Below are 23,561 nucleotides of genomic sequence, written 5' to 3'. Positions count from 1 at the left end.
TAAAGTGAGAGCTAATGGATACAAGAATAAAAGTGGTGCAAACACAGTATTTTGACAGGCTCAGCCTTAGCTTCCTCTGCCAATACATTCATGGGATATGGAGACCCTTTGAAGCCAGACTTCCTCCGGATATACTATATCCCCCGTTTTCTTTCAGATTTTTGTCCTGAGCCTTGATATCATTGGTGTAAAACCAGTTTGGCACCAGAAGTGGGACTGCATCCCTGGCAGAGACAAGTGCCATCACTGCCCCCAAAAAGACCTTGTTCAGAGGACGTAATTACCCACAAGCACAGATCCGTACTGCTGTTCTGTTTATCCATCTGGCAACTGTGGTTGGTGAAAAACTGAGTTATGTTGGGATGGGTTCTAGCCTGCTTCGAGTTTCCTTTCCAGTTTATGCTTGTGGTTCTTACACAGTCCTCCCTGGATTCACAATAGTCACTACCCCGAAGTGTCTGGCAGAAAAAAGAAATCTGAGCTGCTTGGGATTTGGGAACCTGCCACTGCACTGAAGACCCTACAAAAAAATCCTTCTTCCTGTTATTTTTTTCCCCAGGTTAAAAACATGTACACCCAGAGCTGAAAAGAACACATCCTTAAAAAAAGAGAGCAGAATCTTAGTTCAGGAAATATTTCTAATCTTGTGAAACATTATCCCCAAATCACGATTGGCTTCCTGGTAGCGGGCAGGAGAGGGAATGAGAGTGTTCAGCCTTTTTCTGTATTTCCAGGAAATCTTTCCAAATGGTTTCTATTCTGTGCTGGAACAGGGCAGGGATGAAATGCCTCTGCCAGATCGTTTGCTAACTTACATGGAATTCCACTTGTCTAAGGCAGTGTTTCTCAACCTTGGCAACTTGAAGATGTGTGGACTTCAAATCCCAGAATTCCCCAGCCAGCTTCAAATCCCAGAATTCCCCAGCCAGCAAGCCGGATGGGGAATTCTGGTAGTTGAAGTCCACACATCTTCAAATTGCCAAGGTTGAGAAACACTGGTCTAAAGCTGGTCTAAAGTTGCCGAGGTTGAGAAACACTGGTCTAAAGCTGCCAAGGTTGAGAAACATTGGTCTAAATCTGGTCTAAAGCTGCCAAGGTTGAGAAACATTGGTCTAAAGCTGGTCTAAAGCTGCCAAGGTTGAGAAACACTGGTCTAAAGCTGCCAAGGTTGAGAAACATTGGTCTAAAGCTGGTCTAAAGCTGCCAAGGTTGAGAAACATTGGTCTAAAGCTGGTCTAAAGTTGCCGAGGTTGAGAAACACTGGTGTAAAGCTATCAAACTACCACTGAGCTACACTTTTACCCACAGTGTAGAATACCATACTCTGTAAGGTAGATTGGGCTGAGAGAGGGAGAGATTGGCCCCAAATCACCTAGGGAGCCTACAGGGCTGAGTGGGGATCAGAACCTGGGTCTCCCCACTCCTAGTCCAGCCACTTCCCCACTATTCCACCTTGGCTCTGAGACTGAGAGGGTGGACTGGCCCAGAGTCCCTCAGGGAGCTTCTATGGCTGAAGGGGGATCAGAGAGGGGCCACCCCAATCCTAGTCCGGCACCTTCACCACTACCCCACACGGGGACTGCAAAGGATTGAATCAAAATCTGCCTCGGAGCTTCCATGGTTGAGGTGGGACCATACCTGGATATCTCTGGTGCCACTCCAATTCCTTAATCGGTATGCTATATTGCACTTATTTGGGGAGATACCAGAGGCAAAAGCAAATTCAGTGTTATTACAGAATCAGCTCCTTTACTGTATATCAACCTTAGCCAGAAAGATCAAAAGGTGCTCCTCAAGTTTTTCAGTCAACTCATCAGTACAGGTAGTCCTCGCTTAACGACCACAATTGGGACCAGAATTTTGCTTGCTAACCAAAGCCATCATTAAGCGAATCTGACCCTATTTTACAACCTTTTTTGTGGCAGTTGTTAAGCGAATCACCACAGTCATTAAGCGAACCATATGGTTGTTAAGCAAATGACACAGTTCCCCATTGATTTTGCTTGCTGGAAGCTGGCTGGGAAGGTTTGTTAGTTTGTTAGTTTGTTTTTCAGATTTCTATTACCGACCATCTCCCCCAAGAGAGGGGGACTCTGGGCGGTTTACAATAAAATCAGAGTTAAAATCATAAAATCATAAAGTATAAATTACAATATATGAACCAATAAATATGAATAAAATTGTGATTATGTGACCGCAGCAATGGCTGTAAATGCAAACTGGTTGCCAAGCACCCAAATCACGATTGTGTGACCATGAGGACGCTGCGATGGTCATAAGTGCGAGGACCAGTCGTAAGTTGGGGTTTTTTCAGCACCATCATAAATCCAAATCATCACTAAACAAATGGTCGTTAAGCGAGGGCTGCCTGTATATTTTTCATCATTCGAGGTCCTTTGCTAGCTCTCAGAGCTGAGAATGGCTTTTACCCATGATTCCACTTCAGTTTATATCCTGATATAAAATGATTGCTGTATGTAATTGGCTAACCAAAGCTGAAATGGAGCACAGGAGCAGGAAAAGAAGTAGGGATTAAGTTCGAATAGAATCAAAGGTAGGAACGAAAGCTCACTTCGCTGCAGGGAAAACTGGTGAGGTATGAAAGCAAGCCCCTTAATTTCCAGACTTTAACAGGCCCCACATCCCTTTCTTAAAAATTGGCTTCCCTTGAAATCCCTGATCTGGATTTGACCTAAAGCTCTGGATTATAGATCTGAGACACAGCACTTTTCTGGGAAGCTACCTCTGTGCCAGAAAATTGCCCCAATGTCACATCAGGACTGAATTAATATAAACTAGCAGCAGTGAGGCAGACAGAAGAATTGTGAGAAGCCAGAATTCCTCCAATTTATGATCCAGTTTGGAACTGCCTACCACCCAAGCCCATTCTCTGTGGCATTTTGCATGTTTTCAATATTGCGAAGTTTGACCATCGAAAGCAGCAATGCCATCTGGGTAAGATGTCAGAATAGTTATCTAGAAATCCAGTGAAGTGAATGAGGAGATGGGAGTGCCAACTGCAGCAAGGTGGGCTTTCTACATTGGAGCAGCCATTACTGCCTAAAAGATAACCCCTATATGAGGTTTAAACTCAAGAGTCTAAAATCATTTACTGCATTCATGATCAAAAGCTCCCTATAACCTGTGCCACTACTGACCCAACGTTGTACATTTTTCTGCCCAACATGATTTCTAACTGATGCGTAGCAGCGTATTATCCTCAACGCCAAGCAGAGAATTCCCTAACGATCGGAACTCGTTATTTCTTCCAGAAATATCTGGCAACTATTACAGGAAACTGCATTATAGGGCCCTAATCCAGCTGGATTTTTTCTCTTACATATTTTTTCTAACATTCAGAAAGTCCAAACTACAGCAAACTTTTTCCTAATGTGTTTTAGACAAAAACCTTTTACAAGTCTAATCATTTTCTTAACAGCAAAACCATTCATAAATTTCCAAACCCTGTGTGGGTTTTTTGATGGTGAAAGAGCTTATCTTTCTGAGGGAAGGTTTTCCGACACTCAGGGCATTCGTACGGTTTGGATTGCACGTGGGTCCGCTGATGTCTAGTCACCTTTTCTTTCTGGGAAAAGGTCTTTCCACACTCAGCGCATGCAAAAGGTTTCTCTCCTGAGTGGATTCTCTGGTGCCGGATTAACTGTGCGCTCTGGCAGAAGCATTTCCCACACTCGGCACATATGTACGGCTTTTCTCCGGTGTGCATCCTCAGGTGAATGTCGAGATAGGATTTCCTGCTGAAGGTCTTCCCACACTGAAGGCATTCATAGGGCTTTTCCCCCGTGTGCATTCTCTGGTGTCGGATGAGCTGTCCTCTCTGGCAGAAACGCTTCCCACACTGAGGGCACGCATACGGCTTTTCTCCCGTGTGGATCCGCTGGTGCCGGATCAGCTGCCCGCTCTGGCAGAAACTTTTCCCACATTCAGGGCACTCGTAAGGTTTCTCCCCCGTGTGGATCCTTTGATGCGTGACAAGCGAGGACTTGTTGCTGAAACTCTTGGCACAGTGGAGGCACCTGTACGGCTTCTCGCCCGTGTGGATCCTCTGGTGGGTAATCAGATGCGAGCGCGTGCTGAAGGCTTTCCCACACTGGTGGCACTCATAAGGCCTCTCCCCCAGGTGGATTCTCTGATGCGCAAGCAGGTTCTCCCGTCGGCAGAAACTTTTGCCACATTCCAGGCACTCGTAGGGCCTCTCAGCTGTGTGGATCATCTGGTGGACAATCAGCCCAGACTGGTGCTCAAACGACTGCCCACATTTGCGACACGTGTGGCACTCTCCTCCAGCATGAATTAGGCCAATATTATCTGCCACAACGTTTTTCTCTTTCTCAAGGTTCAGGCTCCGTGTCTTCACCGTGCGCGGCCCCTGCTGTCTGTCAGACTCGTAGCCCTGATCGAAGGGTTCCGACTTCATAGAAAGGGGCCCTTGGAAATCTTCCAGTAAGACCCCATCAGATCCTGCTAGCTGGAGGATGCCATTCAGATGAGTCCTGCCCGTGTCCTTCTTACTGGCTGAGCCATCCCCTGATGGGGAAAAACAAAGCAGAGACATCGGTCACTCTATGTGGCAGACGAGAAGGGAAACTTTTTATTTTATTCTCAGTTCTGCTTCAGGAGTCAAGGTGGCATCTATAACACACACAAATGCCAACTTTTCCCCAAAACACAACCCTATGAAGTAGGTTGAGCTGAGATGGAGGAACTGGCCCAGAGTCCCTAGGGAGTTTCTGGGGCTGAATGGGGACCAGAACCTGGGGTTCCCCACTCCTAGTCCAACCATATAACCACTTCATGGAAGGAGGTGACACAGTTTGGAGTGGGTAACCCGGACTCCTTCACTTTAAAATAAAATACTATTCCCATTATTATTGATGCTTCAGTGCTGTTCCGTGTGTAACCAAAAGCACACAGTCCACATTCAAGAGGGGACTCAAGTGTTGCTGAAGGAGAACAATGTTTTTCTTTAAATCTTTTGGATTTAAATTAAACTAGGATTCAGAGTAAGTCAATGTGGACTGAACCTCCAGACTGTTGAGAAGGCTGACCTATACCTATATATATATACACAATGGCCCTGAAAACAGAAACGAAAGCAACGAACCAAGCCAACATGAAGAACTGGCTAATATAAACCCCCAAAGCTGGTTGATTTCGCCCTGCTGGGGCAGATTATTCACTCAGAAGATCGCCTTGGAATTATAGGATTTTATCACTTCTACAAGATAACGTTGTTTATTCGTTCAGTCGCTTCCGACTCTTCGTGACTTCATGCACCAGCCCACGCCAGAGCTTCCTGTCAGTCGTCAACACCCCCAGCTCCCCCAGGGACGAGTCCATCACCTCTAGAATATCATCCATCCATCTTGCCCTTGGGCGGCCCCTCTTCCTTTTGCCCTCCACTCTCCCTAGCATCAGCATCTTCTCCAGGGTGTCCTGTCTTCTCATGATGTGGCCAAAGTATTTCAGTTTTGCCTTTAGTATCATTCCCTCAAGTGAGCAGTCTGGCTTGATTTCCTGGAGGATGGACTGGTTTGATCGTCTTGCAGTCCAAGGCACTCTCAGAATTTTCCTCCAACACCACAGTTCAAAAGCATCGATCTTCCTTCGCTCAGCCTTCCTTATGGTCCAGCTCTCGCAGCCATATGTTACTACTACAAGATAATAGAACTAGTATAATGATTCACTGATTTCTGGAGAGACGTTTCTCTTGTAATTTCTTATATTTTTAAGGCTATGGCAATGATAGAACTGATCTTTACTGCTACATTTTACACTTCCTTATTATTTTCTATTGTTTTGTCTTCCATTATCTTTGGCTTAGATGCTGTTCCAATCCCACCTAACTCCTAGCTCCAAAACAGTAGTAAGATTAAAGAGAGAAACATAGCAGGATAGCCGAGATGTTTCTCATTGCCGAGGAACAGATCAAAGCAGAGTGGCCACGGCATGCGTGGGGAGAGTATCAAGATGGTGGATGCGGCGGAAGCCACAAGCCCTCCCACGCGAGCGATAAGGACAAACCGTCGGACAGCTGAACCATCCGGGTCTTTTCTAAAGGAAATTGTTCGCAGCGGACTAACTTGAAATGTCCAGTGTGGAGGAACAATTGGAATGGTTTCCCACAAACCTTCACAACCGAGAATGACATATTTCTCTTTGGGCTAAGCGGGAAAATCATCTGAGTTGTCAGAAAAAGGGAAATCAGCAGCCCTGGGTGGCCCAGCAGCAGCATTTGCCTTCCCGTGTAAGAACGCCAAGCTGTGGCTCTTCTCTGCAAGAGGTACTCACTTTCACAGTCTACAAGTGTCAAGCAAATGCCCTGCTGAGATCTTCGGGATAGTATTTTGGGCGTTTCCACCAACTTAGGAGGGACCTCCTGCCGTGGACGGCTTTTTTCTTTCATCTCATTTGCAGTCAGGATGTCTAGTGAGAAACAGAGAGAAGGGGAGCAAGAGAGAAATAAAAGGGGTGTCCTCAGCAGATCAGTGGGGAAGCAAAGGCGGGGTCACAGTGATGCAAACAGCGTTCACTGCATCCGAAAGCAAGCCCCACACCTTTCCTACGTGGGTTGCAGCACTGCAGTGCAAACCCCACCCTTTTCTGCGTGTGCCGCCACCCTGCATACCCGCCCCCTCAAGGGCAGAGCTGGTGGCACAACACTGCAGGGCTGCTTTTCTCATTCTAGCGACAGCAGTGCAAGTGTGCAGATGCCGCTAGATGGCCTTGTCTGCAGAACGGGAGAAAATCTTTGGAAAGAGAGACAGTAACTTTGGGAGCAGTGCATTGTAGACGTGGCGCAGTAAAGTTTCAAGACACCCTCCCACTGTTGAAGGCATCTCAGCTTTCTTAATTTTCCCCAAGACATCACTCTACCTGTAATTTTCCTCCTTTCTCTTGGCTCAGAAGACCGGATGAATGAATCTTCCCCTCCTTCCAGCTGGGCGATAAGGATTGGTTTAGAAATCAAAAAGCCTTTTAAAAAGGGAAGAAATGTTAAGGAGTTAAGGTCTTATTCCCTCCACTTTCAAATGAGTCAACTTTGAGAACTGTGGATTATTAAGAAAAGAGGAGGAGATTTCTGTAGGCTTAAAAGAGCCCCCAATGTGCACAGAAGCAGAAACTAACACGAAAGAAGGGGAGAAAACCAAGGGGAGAAAACCACTTTCCAAAATGTCAAAGAGGACTGAACATGCTCAGAGGCTACAGAAAACTGGATGTTTCTTGTGCGGAAGGGGAATAAGCAGCTCTCCCACTGATTGGAACCCAGAACAGAGGAATTCCTCACTGCAATATTTTGTTCAGAAGCACGCAACGGATAAAATAGTGGTAGTGTGTTGTGCCCGTTACAGAAAGCGGAGCCTCTGCCTGCCAACTTAAAACTACCACTGCAAAAATTCAGCTGATCACTAGATGGCGATGTGAGTTACGATTTTATGGATGTGTTTTGCTGCCCCCTAACGGTCATCTAGATTTTGGCAGCCCAGAGATGGTGGTCCTTGAATAAGTAAGTCTGAAGCGCATGAGGGATTCCAAGTAAGCCACCCCCCACTTTCCTTGGTCACCCCTCAGGCAAGACGGGGAGAAGGACCGTACCCAGAGCAGACACATCCTCGTAATTCTCCAGCATGACCTCCCTGTATAGAGCTCTTTGGTCCAGATCCAGCAAGGCCCACTCCCCCTCGGTGAAACACATGGACACTTCTTCAAAAGTCATCTGAAAGAAAGTGGGAACTTCTCAACAGTTTGTGGTCAAGGCAACCTCAGGATGGAAAGAGTCCTTAAACTGGGACTGGAGAACTTGTGGGCCTCCAGACCTCATTGGACTACAATCCTATCACTGATGCTGGAGTTTAGGGCAGAGAATTGTTTGAGTTAAAACCACGTGTGGTAGCCCTCCCCAACCCAGTGTCTTTAATGTATTGCACATCCTCTAGGTCAGTGTTTCTCAAGGCTGGCAGCTTTCAGATGTGTGGACTCCAACTCCGAGAATTCCCCAGCGAGCCACGCTGGCTGAGGAATTCTAGGAGTTGGGAGTCCACACATCTGAAAGTTGCCAAGGTTGAGAAACCCGGCTCTAGTTCGAAGAAGACTGATATGAAAGTGCTGAACAAGGTGAAATGATTCACTTTACTTCCGAAATCTCTTACAGAGGCTAGACTGTTTCTCAAAGGACCAATTTCTTATCTCGAGTCTTAAAAAAGAGACAGCCACTTGATCTTAAGCGAAAGCAAATATGAAAAGTTTCAACTGCATCAGTTTAAGTCTATAAAATGAAAACTGAAACAACAAAAATCAAGGCTGGGAAACTCCAAACTCAGCATTTCCCACACTTGGAAACTCCATAGGTGTGGACTTCAACTCCCAGAATTCTCCACAATGGCTATGCTGACTGGGGAGTTCTGGAAGCTGGAGTCCACAAGTCGCCCAGATAGGGAGATGCTGATCTGACTTAAGAACTGTCTCTCCCTGAATATGAGATATTATTTATTTATTTGATTTATATTACCGCCCATCTCCCCCGATATTAATCGGATAAAGATTTATTTTGGATTATAAAACCTGCATCAAATGTATATTCCCAACTTGTGGTATCCAAAATTCTCCAGAACAAGGCTGGGGAAGCTTATGCCCTCCCTGATACTCTTGGGCTCATTGCCATCAATACCTATCAGCCTGGCCAAAGACTGAAGATGGATCTTGGAGTTCCACAACAACTGGAAGGCTGTTGCTTCTGCTATGCAATTAAATCAAGACATTGGGTAAGCAGGCATTCCCTATCCCCAACTTTCCCACTCTGGTGCCCTCCAGCTGTGTCAGGGTCGGCATTCCAAACTCCCACCTCACCTGGCAACTGGGGAAGGCTGCATTTCCAACCTCGTATCAAACCATCCCACATCATTTTTCTCTGAAAACTCTTCTTCCGCTAAGCCCTTACCTGAGCGTGTTCCAGAGCAGATGACCGAGAACATTGCAGGGAGACCGTCCCAATGGCTGCAAAGCAGAAACGGAGAGTTGGAAAAACTGAGTATGGCTACCTACACCCTTGTCTTTGAAAAATGATCCCACTTCCAATCATCTTTCACTCCTTTCTAGATTCCCAATCAGCCCCTGCACATAAATTGGACTAACAACAATTTGCATGACAGCGACCCACCCATCTCCAGAAGAAACAGTATTGGAGAAATTGGCCCTCCGTGACTGAAGATACACAGGATGGCAAAGTTGGAGCAGGAAAAGTCACAGTCCCTCCCATAATGCCCTGGGTGCATCCCATAATGACTCAACCTCTTACTGAGCAAGCTGGTATCCTCACTCTCCTCATTCTCTTCCTGGACTTTTTTGTCCGACTGTCTGGTTTCAACATCTAATGGAGACCCAAGAGTGGCTTTCATCTTTTCCTCTCCAGATGACACCAGGGGCACCTGGAATAAGGAGCGTATTCCTTAGCTTCAGAGAGTAAGGTGACCGCATAAACATGCTGTTTCCTCCGTGCCCCCAAAAGAAAATACAATACAAATGTACGTCATCATCACAGATGCTCATCCTTGGGCTGCCCAGAGCTTTGGAGTGCACAGAAGGGCCAAAATAGCACTTTTCTGTAAGATCTAAAAAGGGCAGTGTTTTCCCCCAGGATTGTGGCAACCCATGGTCATCACAAGGCTGGAGGACACCTGAACTGTCCCGTGTGTCCTCCAGGTGGTTACCTGCCTCACCTTTTCTTCCCAGCAGCCCCCGGGCTCCTCCTCACCCCACAGGAAGTCCTCAGCCAGGGCCACTGCTTGGGCGCAGGTCTCCGGTCCACCTTCCTTGACCCAGCTCTGCATCTCCCAGGGCAGGATGGCCAAGAACTGCTCCAGGATCACCATCTCCAGCAGCTGCTCCTTGGTACGCTGCTCTGGCTTCAGCCACCGGCTGCAGAGGTCCCGGAGTTGGCCGCAGACTTCACGGGGCCCCTCTGCCTCCCGGTAGTGGAAATCCCGGAACCGCTTCCGCTGGATCTCGGAGCTGATGCCCTCTTGGCCCAGATAATCCTGACAGTCCTCCTTGGTCTTCTCATACCCTTCCACTCCTTCGCCCTCCAGATTCAGGTAGATCCCTTTGGTTTCCCCCCTGAGGCCCATAGCAAAGGGGGCTTCCAGCCACTGCTCGGATCCTGATTTGTCCTCTAAGGAGATGGGTGGCAACCCATTGATCTCCCCTCCACTTCGAAGCTGTGGACACGGCTCTCCTGAACAGACGGGCTGCAAGGTTCTCCACCATTCCTGCCCCTGGGTTCCCCATGGCTGGGCCATCCCTTCCTCTGGCTCTGGTTTAACCTGCAACAGCGTCACCCGTTTGGGGGTTCCAGCCTGCACAAAAGGGTGGCCCTTTCTTCCTCTTCGAGGGCCCTCCTCCACGTTCCTCAGATCGGGGGCTTCTGCCACCTCTGTTTTCATGCCTGCAGGGAACTCACGAGAGAAGGGGAAGCACCGTGGCTGGAAGTCCACAGCTGCCATCACACCTCCTTCTCCAGACCCGGCTTCCCCTCTGATTGGCCTGGGCATCTGAACGGGGCAGCCGCTGACTTCTGTCATCCAGGAGGGCTTTGGGCCAGGATGGTCCTCCCAGAAGCGGAGCTTATTTTGCATTTGCAAGGCACATTTGTCCCTGAGGGAGAGAAGACGCGAGGCAGCCAGATTGAACACGCCAGGAGTGTCCTCGCTCCCAACACACCTTTTCGATGCCCTGTTAGACGAGGTCAAGGCCTGTTCTAGTCCTGCAAAGCACAAAAAAAAGCAAAGCTAAGCAACCTTCACAAGGGACAGAAGTAGCATGCTTTTATTTATTTGTTTGTTTGCTTGTTCATTTATTCATTCATCAAATTTGTCACCACCCATCTCCTCCCACCAGAGGGTTCTGGGTGGTTTTTCTCCGCCCCCCCCCCCCGCCATATTATTTCACAGAATTCCCTTTCCTCCCTTCCCCCCGCTTCATTCGGGGCATCCCCGAAAGCAGAACCTGGTCGAACTCAGACCTCAGAGCCTCCCTGGGTAGCTCAGGTCAGAGCCTGCAAACCCATTTAGATCCAAACAGGCGGTGTCCTGACTAAGCAAAGACCACGCTGAGATGAGGAGGAAGTCTCTAGTGTTTTATTACTGCTATTGTAGACAGAAAATCCTACCAAACTGAAGAAACGTGGGAAAACCCAGACAGATAAACCCCAAAAGTCAAGGCGGGTCTGTTCTGGGTTTCTTTGAATGACAGCTCAAATGCTCTAAACTAGGCATGAGTTTTCCCCCCTGGATAGGGGCCCCCTCCTGCTCACCATCAGTACTCAGGCGGTTAATCATAGGGATGATCCTCAGCCCTGCATCTGCCCCGCCACCATCTCTGCTGGGAAGGGCGGCAGCGTTTGAAAGCTCTCTCTTCTGGCCCCCTCCGGTCCGAGGGCACAAACCGCTACCACCACGCGAGGACTGCCGCGCGAGGACTGCCCAGGGACCTTACCCCAGAGGCCGTTCCCCACCCCACCCCGCTGGCTACCCCTTCACTTTGGGCAAGCTCTGGCGGGCGTTAAGGAAGGCGCCCCCCAAATCTCTCCGAGGAGGAGGGGGCGAGCTCCGCGCCCCCTTGTGCAGCAGGCCCAGAAGGCCCGGGCCCTGCCTTCCCCGTGGCCCTCCCAGGCCCCCCCCACCTCCAGCGGCCCTTCCACCCACGCCACCCCGGCGGCCCCTTCTCCTCCGGACTCACCCGGGGGCCCGCTGGCGAGCCGGGCACGTGCAGCCCCCGGGTCCCCCTCCCCCCCGAGCGAGGGCGCCCGGGAAAGGCAGAGGGCATCTCCCCCTCCCGCCTCCAGAACGGGGGGCAGGGAGAAGCAACGCACAGGAAGGTCCGTCCCCGCTTTCCGTCCCTCCTCCCGCCCCGCCGCCTTCCGAGGCGCCCGAGCGCGGGAGAGACGGGACGGCGGCTGCCCAGCGAGGAGGAGCCGCGGAAGGGCTGGAGGGCGCCGCCGGGATCGCCGGATTCGGGCTCGCAACCGCGGGGAATTTGGGGCGCCTCAAGGCCCGGCCGAGTCAGCGCGGGGGGGCTTTTCCCGCGCAGGTGCGTGGAAGTATCCTGGTTGCAAAATAAATTGGGGTAACTCTTGTTTACTTCGTTTGGGCCCTAACGTACCTATCCAGCGATGTAAAGAGATGGGTTCTGTGATTTCTGCAGAGGATATTAAATACTTGGGGCTTTATAGATTAAAAATATTTCTCCCTATGTGGAAATAAATAGGTTGAAACTTTTAGAAAGGGCTGAATTGAAGGGCAATAGAAGCCTTCAAATTCCTTTAACCTTGTGGGATAAAACTAATGTTATGAAAATGAATATTGTTCCTTATGTTCCTGGAGGTATTTTTATGTTAATACAAGTAAGTATTTCCTTTGGATGGATAGTTGTTTAGGAAATGTATTTGGGATAGTGGACCTCCTAGGTTTTCCTTAGCTAAACTGAGGTTAGCCAGCTTTAATTTATCTGACTCGTAACAATATCATTGGGCCAATATTTTATCAGGCACCTTCATGAGGAATGAAAACATACTTGACGATTGCCCCTCATGGGTCAAGTTGGAAAATTATTATCTATATTACCTGCTGTCATGACAAGTGCTTGGAAGGACATATGGTAAAGAGATTTTATTTCCAGGAGTTGAAGCAGTGAGAAATCTTTGAGCCGTATTGGGATGTAGATAGAGATTTTGATAACGAGACTGATGAATAGTTGAATCATTCTATTGGAAAGCTGGGGCGGAAGCGGGGATGATGATTTTAAACCAACCACAAGGATTTTTTCCCAATTTGCAACAGTGGAGGAATCTTCATCTTCAGCATGATCTAATGGATCAATGTGGACCAGTCGCTTTGGCTGCCTCTGGAAGCCATGACAGAACCCAAAGCGGTAAAGTATCTATGGAGAGCTCTAGAATATTTTTAAAGTGGACATTTCTGGGAAGTTTCAAACATGGCCTGAAGAACTGGAATGTCCGATAAAGGCCTGTCAATGAATTAATGTCCTTAAATTTTTTTAAATGGTGTTGACTGATCTGAGATTAAAATTGATTCATCGAAAAGTTGTATTTTGGGTGCATTGGTCTCCCCAAAGAATTTATTTGAGGTTTTCTTTGCTGGAGGTGTAAAAATCTTGAGGGTTCACTGACCCATATCAGATAGTCATGTTATCATTTGTTATATTTTTTTTAGAGAATGTATTTAGAGAATAAATATTTGTTATATTTTTTTTAGAGAATTTTTTTTAGAGAATCTTAATGTGCAGAAGCAGATTTATGGGGCAATCTTTAAAAACTGTGTGCACGCATCAAATAAATTTGAAAATTAAAAAGATCCCACAAACATTCACTATGACAAAATATAATACCATCCAGGAAACAGCAATCATTACAATTTATTAGCAGCACAAGCAATATTGAAAACTAAAAAGTTTTTTGGCTTGGAAAACAAACTTCCCACACTCCTTTTTTAAAAAGTGAAAACTACTCAGATGTTCAGGACATGTAAGAAATAAAAAAAAGTGTAATTTTAAAAATCTTGCCAGTGTTTGATATATGGAATATTCTTCTTTCATCTTTGAACTATTCATCGTTTGGGTCGATTTTCCCACTCAGTAACATGAAAAGAGGTTACCTTTAATTCAGCCAGACCTTGATATTCTTTTTCTAATTCTGATCTCCATATTTCTATATAAATTATAGACTTATATAAATATAAAATCAATTGAATAAATAAACACATACATAAATTACAAAAAAATTGAGGATGTCCGTGAAAGGGTTAAGGGCATGATAACTGGGGGGGAACCCTGGTGCCCCCCTTGCCTTGGTGCCCTCCCTGTATGGAGCGGGGCGGCGCACAGACCTGGGGGGGGGGAGGCTATTTTACCCAGCGGGGGGGCTCCAGCTCCATGACCCCCCCCCGCAGGGGAGGCAGCATCTCCCCCCCCCCGCAGGGGAGCCGGGAAGAGCAGCCTGCGACACCCCCCGATCCCCGCGTCCCTTCTGTCCTCCTTGAGGAGGCCCGAAGCCCCGCCCCTTCCCCCGCACGCGCTGCGTCTCTGTGGCTGGGCCCCGGCTGCGGGCAGGACGGACACCGCGGTCCCCCGCCGGCCCAAGGAGGACCCCCCCCCGCGAGGAGGAGAACGGGGCGTCCCCGCCTGGTCCGGGCCCCGCGGGGCCTGCTGGGCATGCGCGGCCTGCGGGCGGGGGGCGGGGCTGAGCGCGGCGGCGCCGGAGCCGGAGCCGGAGCCGGAGGGAGCCTCGCCCGGCCGGAGGGAGACGCGGCTGCCCGGCCCGGAGCGGCCCCGGAATGTAATCGGGCGGAGACGGGCCTCCCGGGGGCGGCGGGGGTCTCCTGCGGAAAAGGGAGGCTGGGACGGCGTGGGCGGCGCTGGGGTTGCCCCGGCCCAGCAGGGACCCCCTTTCCTGGCGCTTCGTCCTGAGAGAGAGGAGGGGGTTTGCTCGCGCCCGTGTTCGGCTCGGTCCGGTTTAGCTTCACGAGGCTGGGCGGAACCCCAGAAAACCGGCGCTTCCCCCGCTTGGGCCTGAGGGGATTGTGCTGGGGCAGCCCCTTGTTGAGGGATGTTTCTCCAAAGAGACGTTTGAAAGACGTTTTGGGGCGGTCGAAGGAGCCTTGGAGAGAAAAGGGGGAACGAGGGGAAAAGCGAATGGAGAGGTAAATGAGTGGAGGGAGAAAGAGGGAGGGGAGAAGGAAGAGGAAGAGGAGGGAGTCAGGTGGGTCGGTGGCCCTGACAGGACAGCCCCAGAGACCCCCAAACTGTGGCATTAAACGGAAGTGGAAGGGGAAATGGCGAAATCGGAGACTGGAGAAAAACCACGTTAATTATCTTTACATTTTATAAAACAAAGGCAAGATTGCCTCCAAGGCTGGGGGCAGCCTTCAGTCCAGAAGTTACACATCTCTTGACTAAACCATGATTAGGTTAACCCTGATTTGTGGAGCTACCGCCCTTGGTGGAGTAATTTGGGTGGTTGGGTGGATGCAACGCATTAAGCCAAAGGAAGCTGCTTGACAACTGAGCCCAGAGTAGGACCATCTCCTGCAGTCTTTGGTCAGAGGATGGAATGAGCCTGCCTTTCAGAACATGGAGGGCTGAATTGACCCCAACACGAAGATTTGCAGGCCTCCATGAATAGATTTACACCCCCCTAAGCCGCAAGGAAACAACAGGAAGCCATTCTAGGACAAGGGGTAAGTTAGTCTGTGCTGGCCCAAAGAGCCGTGTCCGCATATACCCACGTAGGACTTGCGATCTCCATGGATGGACCCACCTCACACATACAGGTCCTGTGCTGGTCCTTGCAGTGTGTCTCACAAGCCATCGGCATCACCTCCCACCTGAGTGAAAGGAAAAGGCCGAGATCCTCCCAATTCAGGCAGGCCAATGGGGAGCTGCAGGGACTCTGCCGGCCATCCCTCCTGTCTTGCTAGGAAACAGAGGGGAGATCCCAGGTCAGACAGGGAGGGAGCATCCCAGCCTTACTCTGATTCAGGTCGGGGTTAATCGAGGCTTTGGGGCACCCCCACAGCTCATGTAAGGGATCTCCTAGCTATTGTTTGGGCTATTTTTGGAGCTGAAGAACGAATCTTCCCCTCTTCTTGACTTCTTTCTCCTTCATCCGGCAGGTGCTGCCTGGAAAAACCTGTGGCCCAAGTTTTGCTTGCAAATTGTCTCTGGTTAGAAAGCCCTGTGAGCGAGCAGCCCTCGGAAACCATGCAGGGGGGGAAGCCCTTCGACCGAAGGTCCTCTCCAAGGAAGCAGGGGAGACTCTCCACGTGCTCCATGTGCGGGAAATCCTTTGCTCACCGGTCCCTCCTTTTGATCCACCGGAAGCTGCACACGGGGAATGCATCGCATCTGTGTGTGGAGTGTGGCAAATCCTTTCCTGGAGTCTGGGGCTTTGCCAAACATCTCAGAAGCCACCCCAGACTAAGGCCCTACAAATGCGGAGAGTGCGGAAAGCGTTTTGCTAGAGGCTCAGACCTTGGAGCCCATCAGCAAATCCACCAGGGAAGGAGACCTCAGGAATGGCGGAAGTACCAGAAAAGGTTTCCTGAGGGATGGTATCTTTCTAGGCCTCCGAAGGGCGCCACTGAAGAGAAGCCCTGCATATGTGGACAGTGTGGGCTGTGCTTTTCCCAAAAGTCCGAGCTTCTTAAACATCAGCAAATTCACACTGGAGAGAAACCTCTGGGGTCTGGGAAATCATATAATCCGACACTGATCCTTAAGGTCCACGAAAAACATCACACAGGAGGGAAACCTTACACATGCTGGCAATGTGGGAAGGGCTTTACTTGCAATTCAGAGCTTCAGATCCATGAGAGGATTCACACAGGAATAAAACCCTATAAATGCTTTGAGTGTGGAAAACGTTTTGCTCAAAGTTCATCTCTTTGGAGTCATGAGAAAACACACAGAGGGGAGAAAAACGAAAAGTGCCTAGAATGTGGGAAATGTTTTTCTGTCAAATCAAGCCTGCTACGACATCAGAGAATTCATACCGGAGACAGACTGTATGAATGCCCAGAATGTGAGAAACGATTTGTGCATTCTTCTGAACTTCAGAGACACCAGATGAGGCACAAAGGAGAGAAACCCTATAAATGTGGGGAGTGTGGCAAATGCTTTTCCTGGAAGACACATCTTCATTCACACCAGTGTGTCCACATAGGTGAGAAACCATACAAGTGTATGGAATGTGGGAAATGGTTTGCTCGAAAAGCAGGACTTTGGGAACATCAAACTATTCACACAGGGGAGAAGCCCTATCAGTGCATCGAGTGTGGAACATTTTTTCGTACAAAATCAATCCTGACAAGTCATCTGAAAGTTCACACCGGGGAAAGAAATTACAAATGTTTGGACTGTGGGAGAGCATTTTCTTGTCAATCATCCCTTAGAAATCACAGCCACCTAATGCATATAGGAGAGACGCCCCATAAATGCTTGGAGTGCGATAAATGTTTTTCCAGCAAAAATAGTCTTTTGAAGCACGAGAGAATTCATACTGGAGAAAAACTTTTTCAATGCATGGATTGTGGGAAATCTTTTTCCGACAAATCAAGCCTGGTGCGACATCAGAAAATTCATACTGGACACAGACCCTATGAATGCCCAGAATGTGAGAAACGATTTGTGGATTCTTCTGATCTTCGGAAACACCAGATGAGGCACAAAGGAGAGAAACCCTTTAAATGTGGGGAGTGTGGGAAATGCTTTTCCCGAAAACAACAACTTGGAAGTCATCAGAGAATTCACACTGGAGAAAGACCCTATGAATGCCCAGAATGTGAGAAACGATATCTGTCTTCTTCTGGACTTCGGAAACACCAGATGTGGCACAGAGGAGAGAAACCCTATACATGTGGGGAGTGTGGGAAAAGTGTTACCTCAGGATCACAGCTTCGGATTCATCAGAGAATCCACACGGGGGAGAAGCCGTACAAATGTGGGGAGTGTGGGAAATGCTTTTCAGAAAAACAATACCTTGGAAGGCATCAGTGGGTACATACAGGGGTGACACCATTCAAATGTGAAGAATGTGGGAAATGTTTTTCTCAAAAGTCAGTGCTTTCAGAACATCAGAACATTCACACAGGGGAGAAGCCCTATGAATGCATGGAGTGTGGAACATTTTTTCGTACAAAATCAAACCTCAGAGGTCATATGAGAGTCCACACGGGGGAAAAAAATTACAAATGTTTAGACTGTGGGAAAGCATTTTCTTCTCGATCATCCCTTAGAAATCACAGCCGCCTAATACATGTAGGAGAGACGCCCCATAAATGCTTGGAGTGCAATAAATATTTTTCCAGGAGAGATACTCTTTTGATGCATCAGAGAATTCATACCAGAGAAAAAGCTTATCAGTGCCTTGAGGATGGGAAATCTCTTCCTGACAAAGAATATCTTAGACAAGAGGAGAGAATTCACACAGGAGAGAAACCTTACAAGTGCGGGCAATGTGGGAAGGGCTTTACTTGGAGATCAAAGCTTTTGTCACATGAGAAGACTCACACAGGAATAAAACCTTATAAATGCTTCGAGTGTGGAAAAAGTTTCGCTCGCAGTGACTATTTTTCAAGTCATATGAAAATACACAAAGGGGAGAAAAATCAGTGCCTAGAATGTGGGAAATGTTTTTCCACCAAATTAAGCCTGGTGCGACATCAGAAAATTCACACCGGAGACAGACCCTATGAATGCCCAGAATGTGACAAACGATTTGTGGAGTCTTCTGAACTTCGGAGACACCAGAAGGGGCACAGAGGAGAGAAGCCGTATATATGTGGGGAGTGTGGGAAAAGTTTTACCTCAGCAACACTGGTTCGGAATCATCAGAGAATCCACACGGGGGAGAAACCATTCAAATGTGGGGAGTGTGGGAAATGCTTTTCCCAAAAGCAACACCTTGGAAGGCATCAGAAGATCCATAAAGGAATGAAGCCATACAGATGTGTAGAATGTGGGATATTTTTTTCTCAAAAGGCAGGACTTTGTGAACATCAGAAAACTCACACAGGGGAAAAGTCCTATCAATGCATTGAGTGTGGAACATTTTTTCGTAACAGATCAGCCCTTAGAAGTCATATGAAAGTTCACACAGGGGAAAAAATTACAAATCTTTAGACCGCAGGAAAGCATTTGCTTATTCATCATCCCTTAGAAATCACAACCGAGCACATATAGGAGAGACACCCCATAAATGCTTCGCATTTTGCGGCTTCGGAGAATTCACCCCTTTGAAAAACCTTATCAATGCTCAGAATGTGGCAACCGTTTGACCTGATAATCAGATCTTCAGGTGAACATGGGAAATCCCACAGGAGAGAAAGCTGACAAGTGTGTAGAGTGAGAAAGCTTTTCCTTGCCAATCAAAATTGAATATGCACCAGAGAATCCATACTGGAAAAAAACCCTTCAGTGGTGAACAATGTGGGAAATGTTTTTCTCCAAAGTCCCACATTAACATTCACTAGAACATTCAGTAACAGAACGGTAATCCTACATATTCGGTGTGTGAGAGAAGTTTTTCACGATCAGGAAACCTTCAGATGAACCGAATCGGTAAAATTACATCAATGTGGGGAATGTTTTGACCTCGAAGCAGCATGAGTGACTCATCAGAGAGTCCACACAGGGCGAAAGACTTCCGGGGGGTGGGGGGGAGGGTGAGAAATGCTTTGTAGAGACATCCGTCTGAGAGAAACATCAGAAAGTTGACAAAAGGGACAGACTGTGTGAATATTTGGAGTGGGGGAAATCCTTTTCCCGGACAGATGATCTTGGCGCGCACGAAAGGGTTCACACAGGAGAGAATCCCTATTAGTGCTTCCAGTGTGGCAAATCTTTTTCCTGCTTTGGTGCGCTGCTTGCACTCCAAACGGTCCACGCAGGAGAGACCCCAGAAACGCCTCAGCAGAAATCCTGTTTGTTTACACTCCGGAGGATCCATACCAGAGAGAAGCCAATCTTTTGCATACACTTGCGAGGCCGCACGGGAGAAAGATGTCATCAATGTTTGCAGTGTGGAAAATGTGAAGACGGAAAAATCTCTTAATAAACATAAGAAAGCTCATCATTCTCGAGCAGTGTGCTAACCGGTGAGGCAAATGCTTTCCTGGCACAGCATCTGTGAGACATTGGAGAAATGCTGTCTGAGGGGGGAAAGATTGCACAAATGACGGGTTAACTGTCTGTGTCTCCACCACAGCCCCTGCCTGCCCCCATTTGTACTCGTGTTCACACATGGCAGAACCCCCAAGAGTCTCTTCCCCACCACAGAAGGAGGAGGCCCTGTTTGGGCTGCTAAGGGAAAGAGAGGTCATGGAAGTTCCCTGGTGATTTCATTGCACCTAAACGACAGGGAGATCCCGTAGTCCTCTTGGATATATATTTAGCTTCCCGCCCATCCGAGAGCCCAAGGTGTTCCTGGTGGTCTCCCATCCAACACTGCCGAGCTTTCCAAGAGTAGCCAGGGCTGTCCTGGTGTGGCCAAAGGACAAAGATGTTAACAAAAAATACGAAAACAGAAGTCCAAATAGAATTGATGGAAGAAACCGCTTTTAATATTGAGACAAAAGTAAAACACTGGGGTACTATTATGACTAATATGAATTGTATGTTATTTCGAAGGTGAAAGAAGAAAGTGCAAAAGCTGGCTTGCAGCTAAACCTCAAAAAAACCAAGATTATGGCAACCAGCTTGATTGATAACTGGCAAATAGAGGGAGAAAACGTAGAAGCAGTGAAAGACTTTGTATTCCTAGGTGCAAAGATTACTGCAGATGCTGACTGCAGTCAGGAAATCAGAAGACGCTTAATCCTTGGAAGAAGAGCAATGACAAATCTCGATAAAATAGTTAAGAGCAGAGACATCACACTGACCACAAAGGTCCGCATAGTTAAAGCAATGGTGTTCCCCGTAGTAACATATGGCTGCGAGAGCTGGACCATAAGGAAGGCTGAGCGAAGGAAGATCGATGCTTTTGAACTGTGGTGTTGGAGGAAAATTCTGAGAGTTCCTTGGACTGCAAGAAGATCCAACCAGTCCATCCTCCAGGAAATAAAGCCAGACTGCTCACTTGAGGGAATGATATTAAAGGCAAAACTGAAATACTTTGGCCACATCATGAGAAGACAGGACACCCTGGAGAAGATGCTGATGCTATGGAGAGTGGAAGGCAAAAGGAAGAGGGGCCGACCAAGGGCAAGATGGATGGATGATATTCTAGAGGTGACGGACCCGTCCCTGGGGGAGCTGGGGGTGTTGACGACCGACAGGAAGCTCTGGCGTGGGCTGGTCCATGAAGTCACGAAGAGTCGGAAGCGACTAAACGATTAAACAACAAAAAATGACATGGAAGGAAATCAAGAAAGATACGCTAAAATGGGAAAAATTAGAATTGTCATTGTTGGCGAGACTTTCTGTGCTAAAAATGAATGTAGTACCTAGAACGATGTTTCTGTGTCAGTCCATACCTATCTTGATGCAGCACTTAAGCAATGGCAGAAAGATGCGTCTCGGCTTCTGTGGCAAGGGAACGCACGGAGGCTGGAATGAATGGTGAAAATGGAGACCAGAATATGGCAGGCCGTGTTACATTCCTGGCTGAAGCTGCCCCTCTCCCTATGGGCTTAGCTGCGCTGCCATTAGAAGACAGATTTCAAAGTGGGTGAAAAGCCGTTTACAGTAAGCTCTTTCTCCTAGGACTTTCCACCGCTTACTTCCTAGCTCTGGGCTACGAGCAGGCGAGGGCCAAAATTAAGCAACCGCTGTTCGACATCGTGAAACGGATGCTGGTGTCATGGGGCGTTTGGGCTCAGAGTCACGCGAGGACAAGGACGGGCGGCCAGCCTCTGACGTAGCGTTGGAGGGCGGACAGACAGCAATAGATAAACGGCCGCCTGAGCAGTCGGAGGAGGCAGGGCTGGTCAGCGAGCAGCAGGCACAGGCGCCGCTGCTTGGTGAGGACGAAGGCTCAGAGCTGCCGCCCCCTCGCAGTGCTGGAGAAAGGAGAGCGGGAAGGAGGTCGGCGAGGCTGTGCGCCGGAAAGAAGCCCCGCCCTCCTCCATAAGCTCCACCCACTTCTGCCGCAAGCCCAGACCGATCGTTGGAGACAACCGTCTGCTTCCCGGACTCCATGTGGCTTGACTCCTGACTAATCTTGTTTTGAACGTTAAACTCCCTTAAGGCACGCTCACGGGACTTTGGGGGCTTGTTTCTGTAGAGCGTGTGCATTTGCACGTTCACTTCCTTGCCAGCTGTTCGTTACCTCACAAGTTTACCTCAGTAAAGTTTTACAACTGCCTCCCTGTGTTGCGTGTGATTGGGCTGGGACAGGACAGCTGGTATCGCCACTCAGCTTCCCGTGGCGGAGAGCCGGAGAGACGCTCTGGCCCCGGCTACGTATCTCACACCGCCTAACATCTCAGATCAGAGAAGGGCCGTCACCTTAGTCCGATGTAGTGCGCTCCCTCCACACCTCTGGCGGGAAGATGCAAAAAGATACCGTGCTCGTTACGTGTACGTCCTTGCGACGGAGGACAGGTAGAAGCTATCGAACATGCCAGTTTTATAGAGCACTTGGAAATGCCTTAACTGCCCCACTCCTGGCCAGCAACACGGGATACAATAGTCCACCGTATAAGCAATTTCTACTTTCTGGCATCAATCCTGAAAGAACACGCAAGGTTGCCAGGTTTTGCCGGGCGGCACGCAAAATCAGGCGGAGAATAACGAAGCCGCTGAAGCTGCCTGCGTACGGATAGCCAGAAATGGCCCAGGCTCAGCGTTAACCATTGGCTTCCTTTTGACTTGCCATGTCAGCTATTATACTGTATCCTTCCACGGTCTGACGGGGGTCTGAAGGAGAAGTTTATAGTCTTTAAATCCCTTCTGGATAATTTTAATTATTTACAAATATGCGTATATATTTGTATGTACATATGTTTGTGTGTCTGTACTGTATTTGCCTTTTACACTGCTCTTTTAAAGTTCATGTTTACCCAGATTAATTTTAATCTTTTTCTGTTGTTGTATATCTGTAGGCTGAGCAAGCCGCTCAGCATATTTTGATTGAATACTGTTTTGACCAAAATTATGTACTTTTCCTAATTATCCTGATACTGTCAATTTACTTTTGGATATTTAAATACTACTTTCCTTGTGCTGGTTAAAGACTGCAATAAAGACTACTCATACGGCAAGGGAAAAAAACCAAGTTCAATTTAAAAGTCTAAATTACAAAAGGACGTTTGGAATTGGACAAGATGAGACAGAATTTGGAACTGAATTACTGGATATGCAAAGGATGAACATGTAATTGCTAAAAATTAGTTATTTTATTATTTATTATTCAAATTTTATTACCACCCATCTCCCACAAAAGAGGAACTCTGGGTGGCTTACAATAAAATCAAGCTACAACAATGAACATTAAAATCCCATAAAAATCAAACATTACAAATATAAAATGCAGTAAATATAAAATCCAGGAGGCTATAAAATTCCAAGCTGGTGGGAGGGGCTCTAGGGTGCGAGCCACCTCCAAAAATGGCTACCCACCTTCTTGCCCCAAGCAAGATGGCAGAGCCAAGTCTTCAGGGCCCTCCTGAAGGTTGGAAGTGAAGGGGCCTGCCTCACCTCTGGGGGCAAGATGTTCCAAAGGGTTGGCACCACTGCAGAGAAGGCCTGTTTCCTGGACCCCGCCAGACGAAATTCTCTTATCGACGGGGTCTGCAACATGCCCTCTCTGGATGATCGGGTGGGGCGGGCTGATGTAATGGGGATGAGATGGTCCCTCAGGTAGCCTGGCCCCATGTCATGTAGGGTTTTAAAGGTGATAACCAACACCTTGAATTGGACCCGGAAGCAAACTGGCACCCAGTGCAGCTCGCACAGCAACGGTGTTATATGTGCCGACTTAGAGGCACCAGAAAAGGCCCGCGCAGCTGCATTCTGGACCAGCTGAAGCTTCC

At 48.2% G+C, this 23,561-nt stretch overlaps 2 protein-coding genes and 1 long non-coding RNA gene across 3 annotated transcripts; 1 reads left to right on the top strand and 2 right to left on the bottom strand.

Annotated features, from left to right (window-relative positions):
• Positions 1–3,084: 3,084 nt before the first annotated feature.
• Positions 3,085–10,809, bottom strand: LOC134489815 (zinc finger protein 383-like). The gene is made up of 6 exons (XM_063292682.1): positions 9,738–10,809; positions 9,317–9,446; positions 8,960–9,015; positions 7,618–7,738; positions 6,313–6,447; positions 3,085–4,548 (listed from the first exon to the last, which is right to left on the bottom strand). Exons 1-6 carry the CDS (start codon positions 10,650–10,652, stop codon positions 3,449–3,451), a joined length of 2,457 nt encoding a protein of 818 aa, XP_063148752.1. The 5' UTR covers positions 10,653–10,809; the 3' UTR covers positions 3,085–3,448.
• LOC134492184 (uncharacterized) lies at positions 6,330–9,320 on the bottom strand. The gene is made up of 3 exons (XR_010067393.1): positions 8,960–9,320; positions 6,898–7,738; positions 6,330–6,447 (listed from the first exon to the last, which is right to left on the bottom strand). It is a non-coding gene; the product is annotated as an uncharacterized LOC134492184 (long non-coding RNA).
• Positions 10,810–11,358: 549 nt separating the features above from the next.
• Positions 11,359–18,811, top strand: LOC134489814 (zinc finger protein 721-like). The gene is made up of 4 exons (XM_063292680.1): positions 11,359–12,105; positions 14,011–14,437; positions 15,510–15,612; positions 15,705–18,811. The coding sequence occupies exons 1-4, from the start codon at positions 11,359–11,361 to the stop codon at positions 18,709–18,711; spliced, it is 4,284 nt and encodes a 1,427-aa protein (XP_063148750.1). The 3' UTR covers positions 18,712–18,811.
• Positions 18,812–23,561: the final 4,750 nt, after the last annotated feature.

The sequence above is a fragment of the Candoia aspera genome, chromosome 2 (genome assembly GCF_035149785.1).
Source record: "Candoia aspera isolate rCanAsp1 chromosome 2, rCanAsp1.hap2, whole genome shotgun sequence".
Classification (NCBI taxonomy): domain Eukaryota; kingdom Metazoa; phylum Chordata; class Lepidosauria; order Squamata; family Boidae; genus Candoia; species Candoia aspera.
Note: the sequence above shows the minus strand (reverse complement) of the source record. Positions and strands in the feature narration are given on the sequence as shown.

What these genes read in the sequence shown, in the direction of transcription:
- LOC134489815 (XM_063292682.1), bottom strand. Translation starts at nt 10,652, where the DNA reads ATGCAAAATAAGCTCCGCTTCTGGGAGGACCATCCTGGCCCAAAGCCC. An exon ending in GGGGCTGCTGGGAAGAAAAG is followed by an intron (nt 9,447 to 9,737) that starts GTGAGGCAGGTA and finishes TCCTTATTCCAG; the next exon opens with GTGCCCCTGGTGTCATCTGG. An exon ending in CGAGGATGTGTCTGCTCTGG is followed by an intron (nt 6,448 to 7,617) that starts GTACGGTCCTTC and finishes GTTTCTCACTAG; the next exon opens with ACATCCTGACTGCAAATGAG.
- LOC134489814 (XM_063292680.1), top strand. Translation starts at nt 11,359, where the DNA reads ATGATCCTCAGCCCTGCATCTGCCCCGCCACCATCTCTGCTGGGAAGG. An exon ending in GGGGGGCTTTTCCCGCGCAG is followed by an intron (nt 12,106 to 14,010) that starts GTGCGTGGAAGT and finishes CCCCCCCCGCAG; the next exon opens with GGGAGCCGGGAAGAGCAGCC. An exon ending in GGGGCACCCCCACAGCTCAT is followed by an intron (nt 15,613 to 15,704) that starts GTAAGGGATCTC and finishes TTCATCCGGCAG; the next exon opens with GTGCTGCCTGGAAAAACCTG.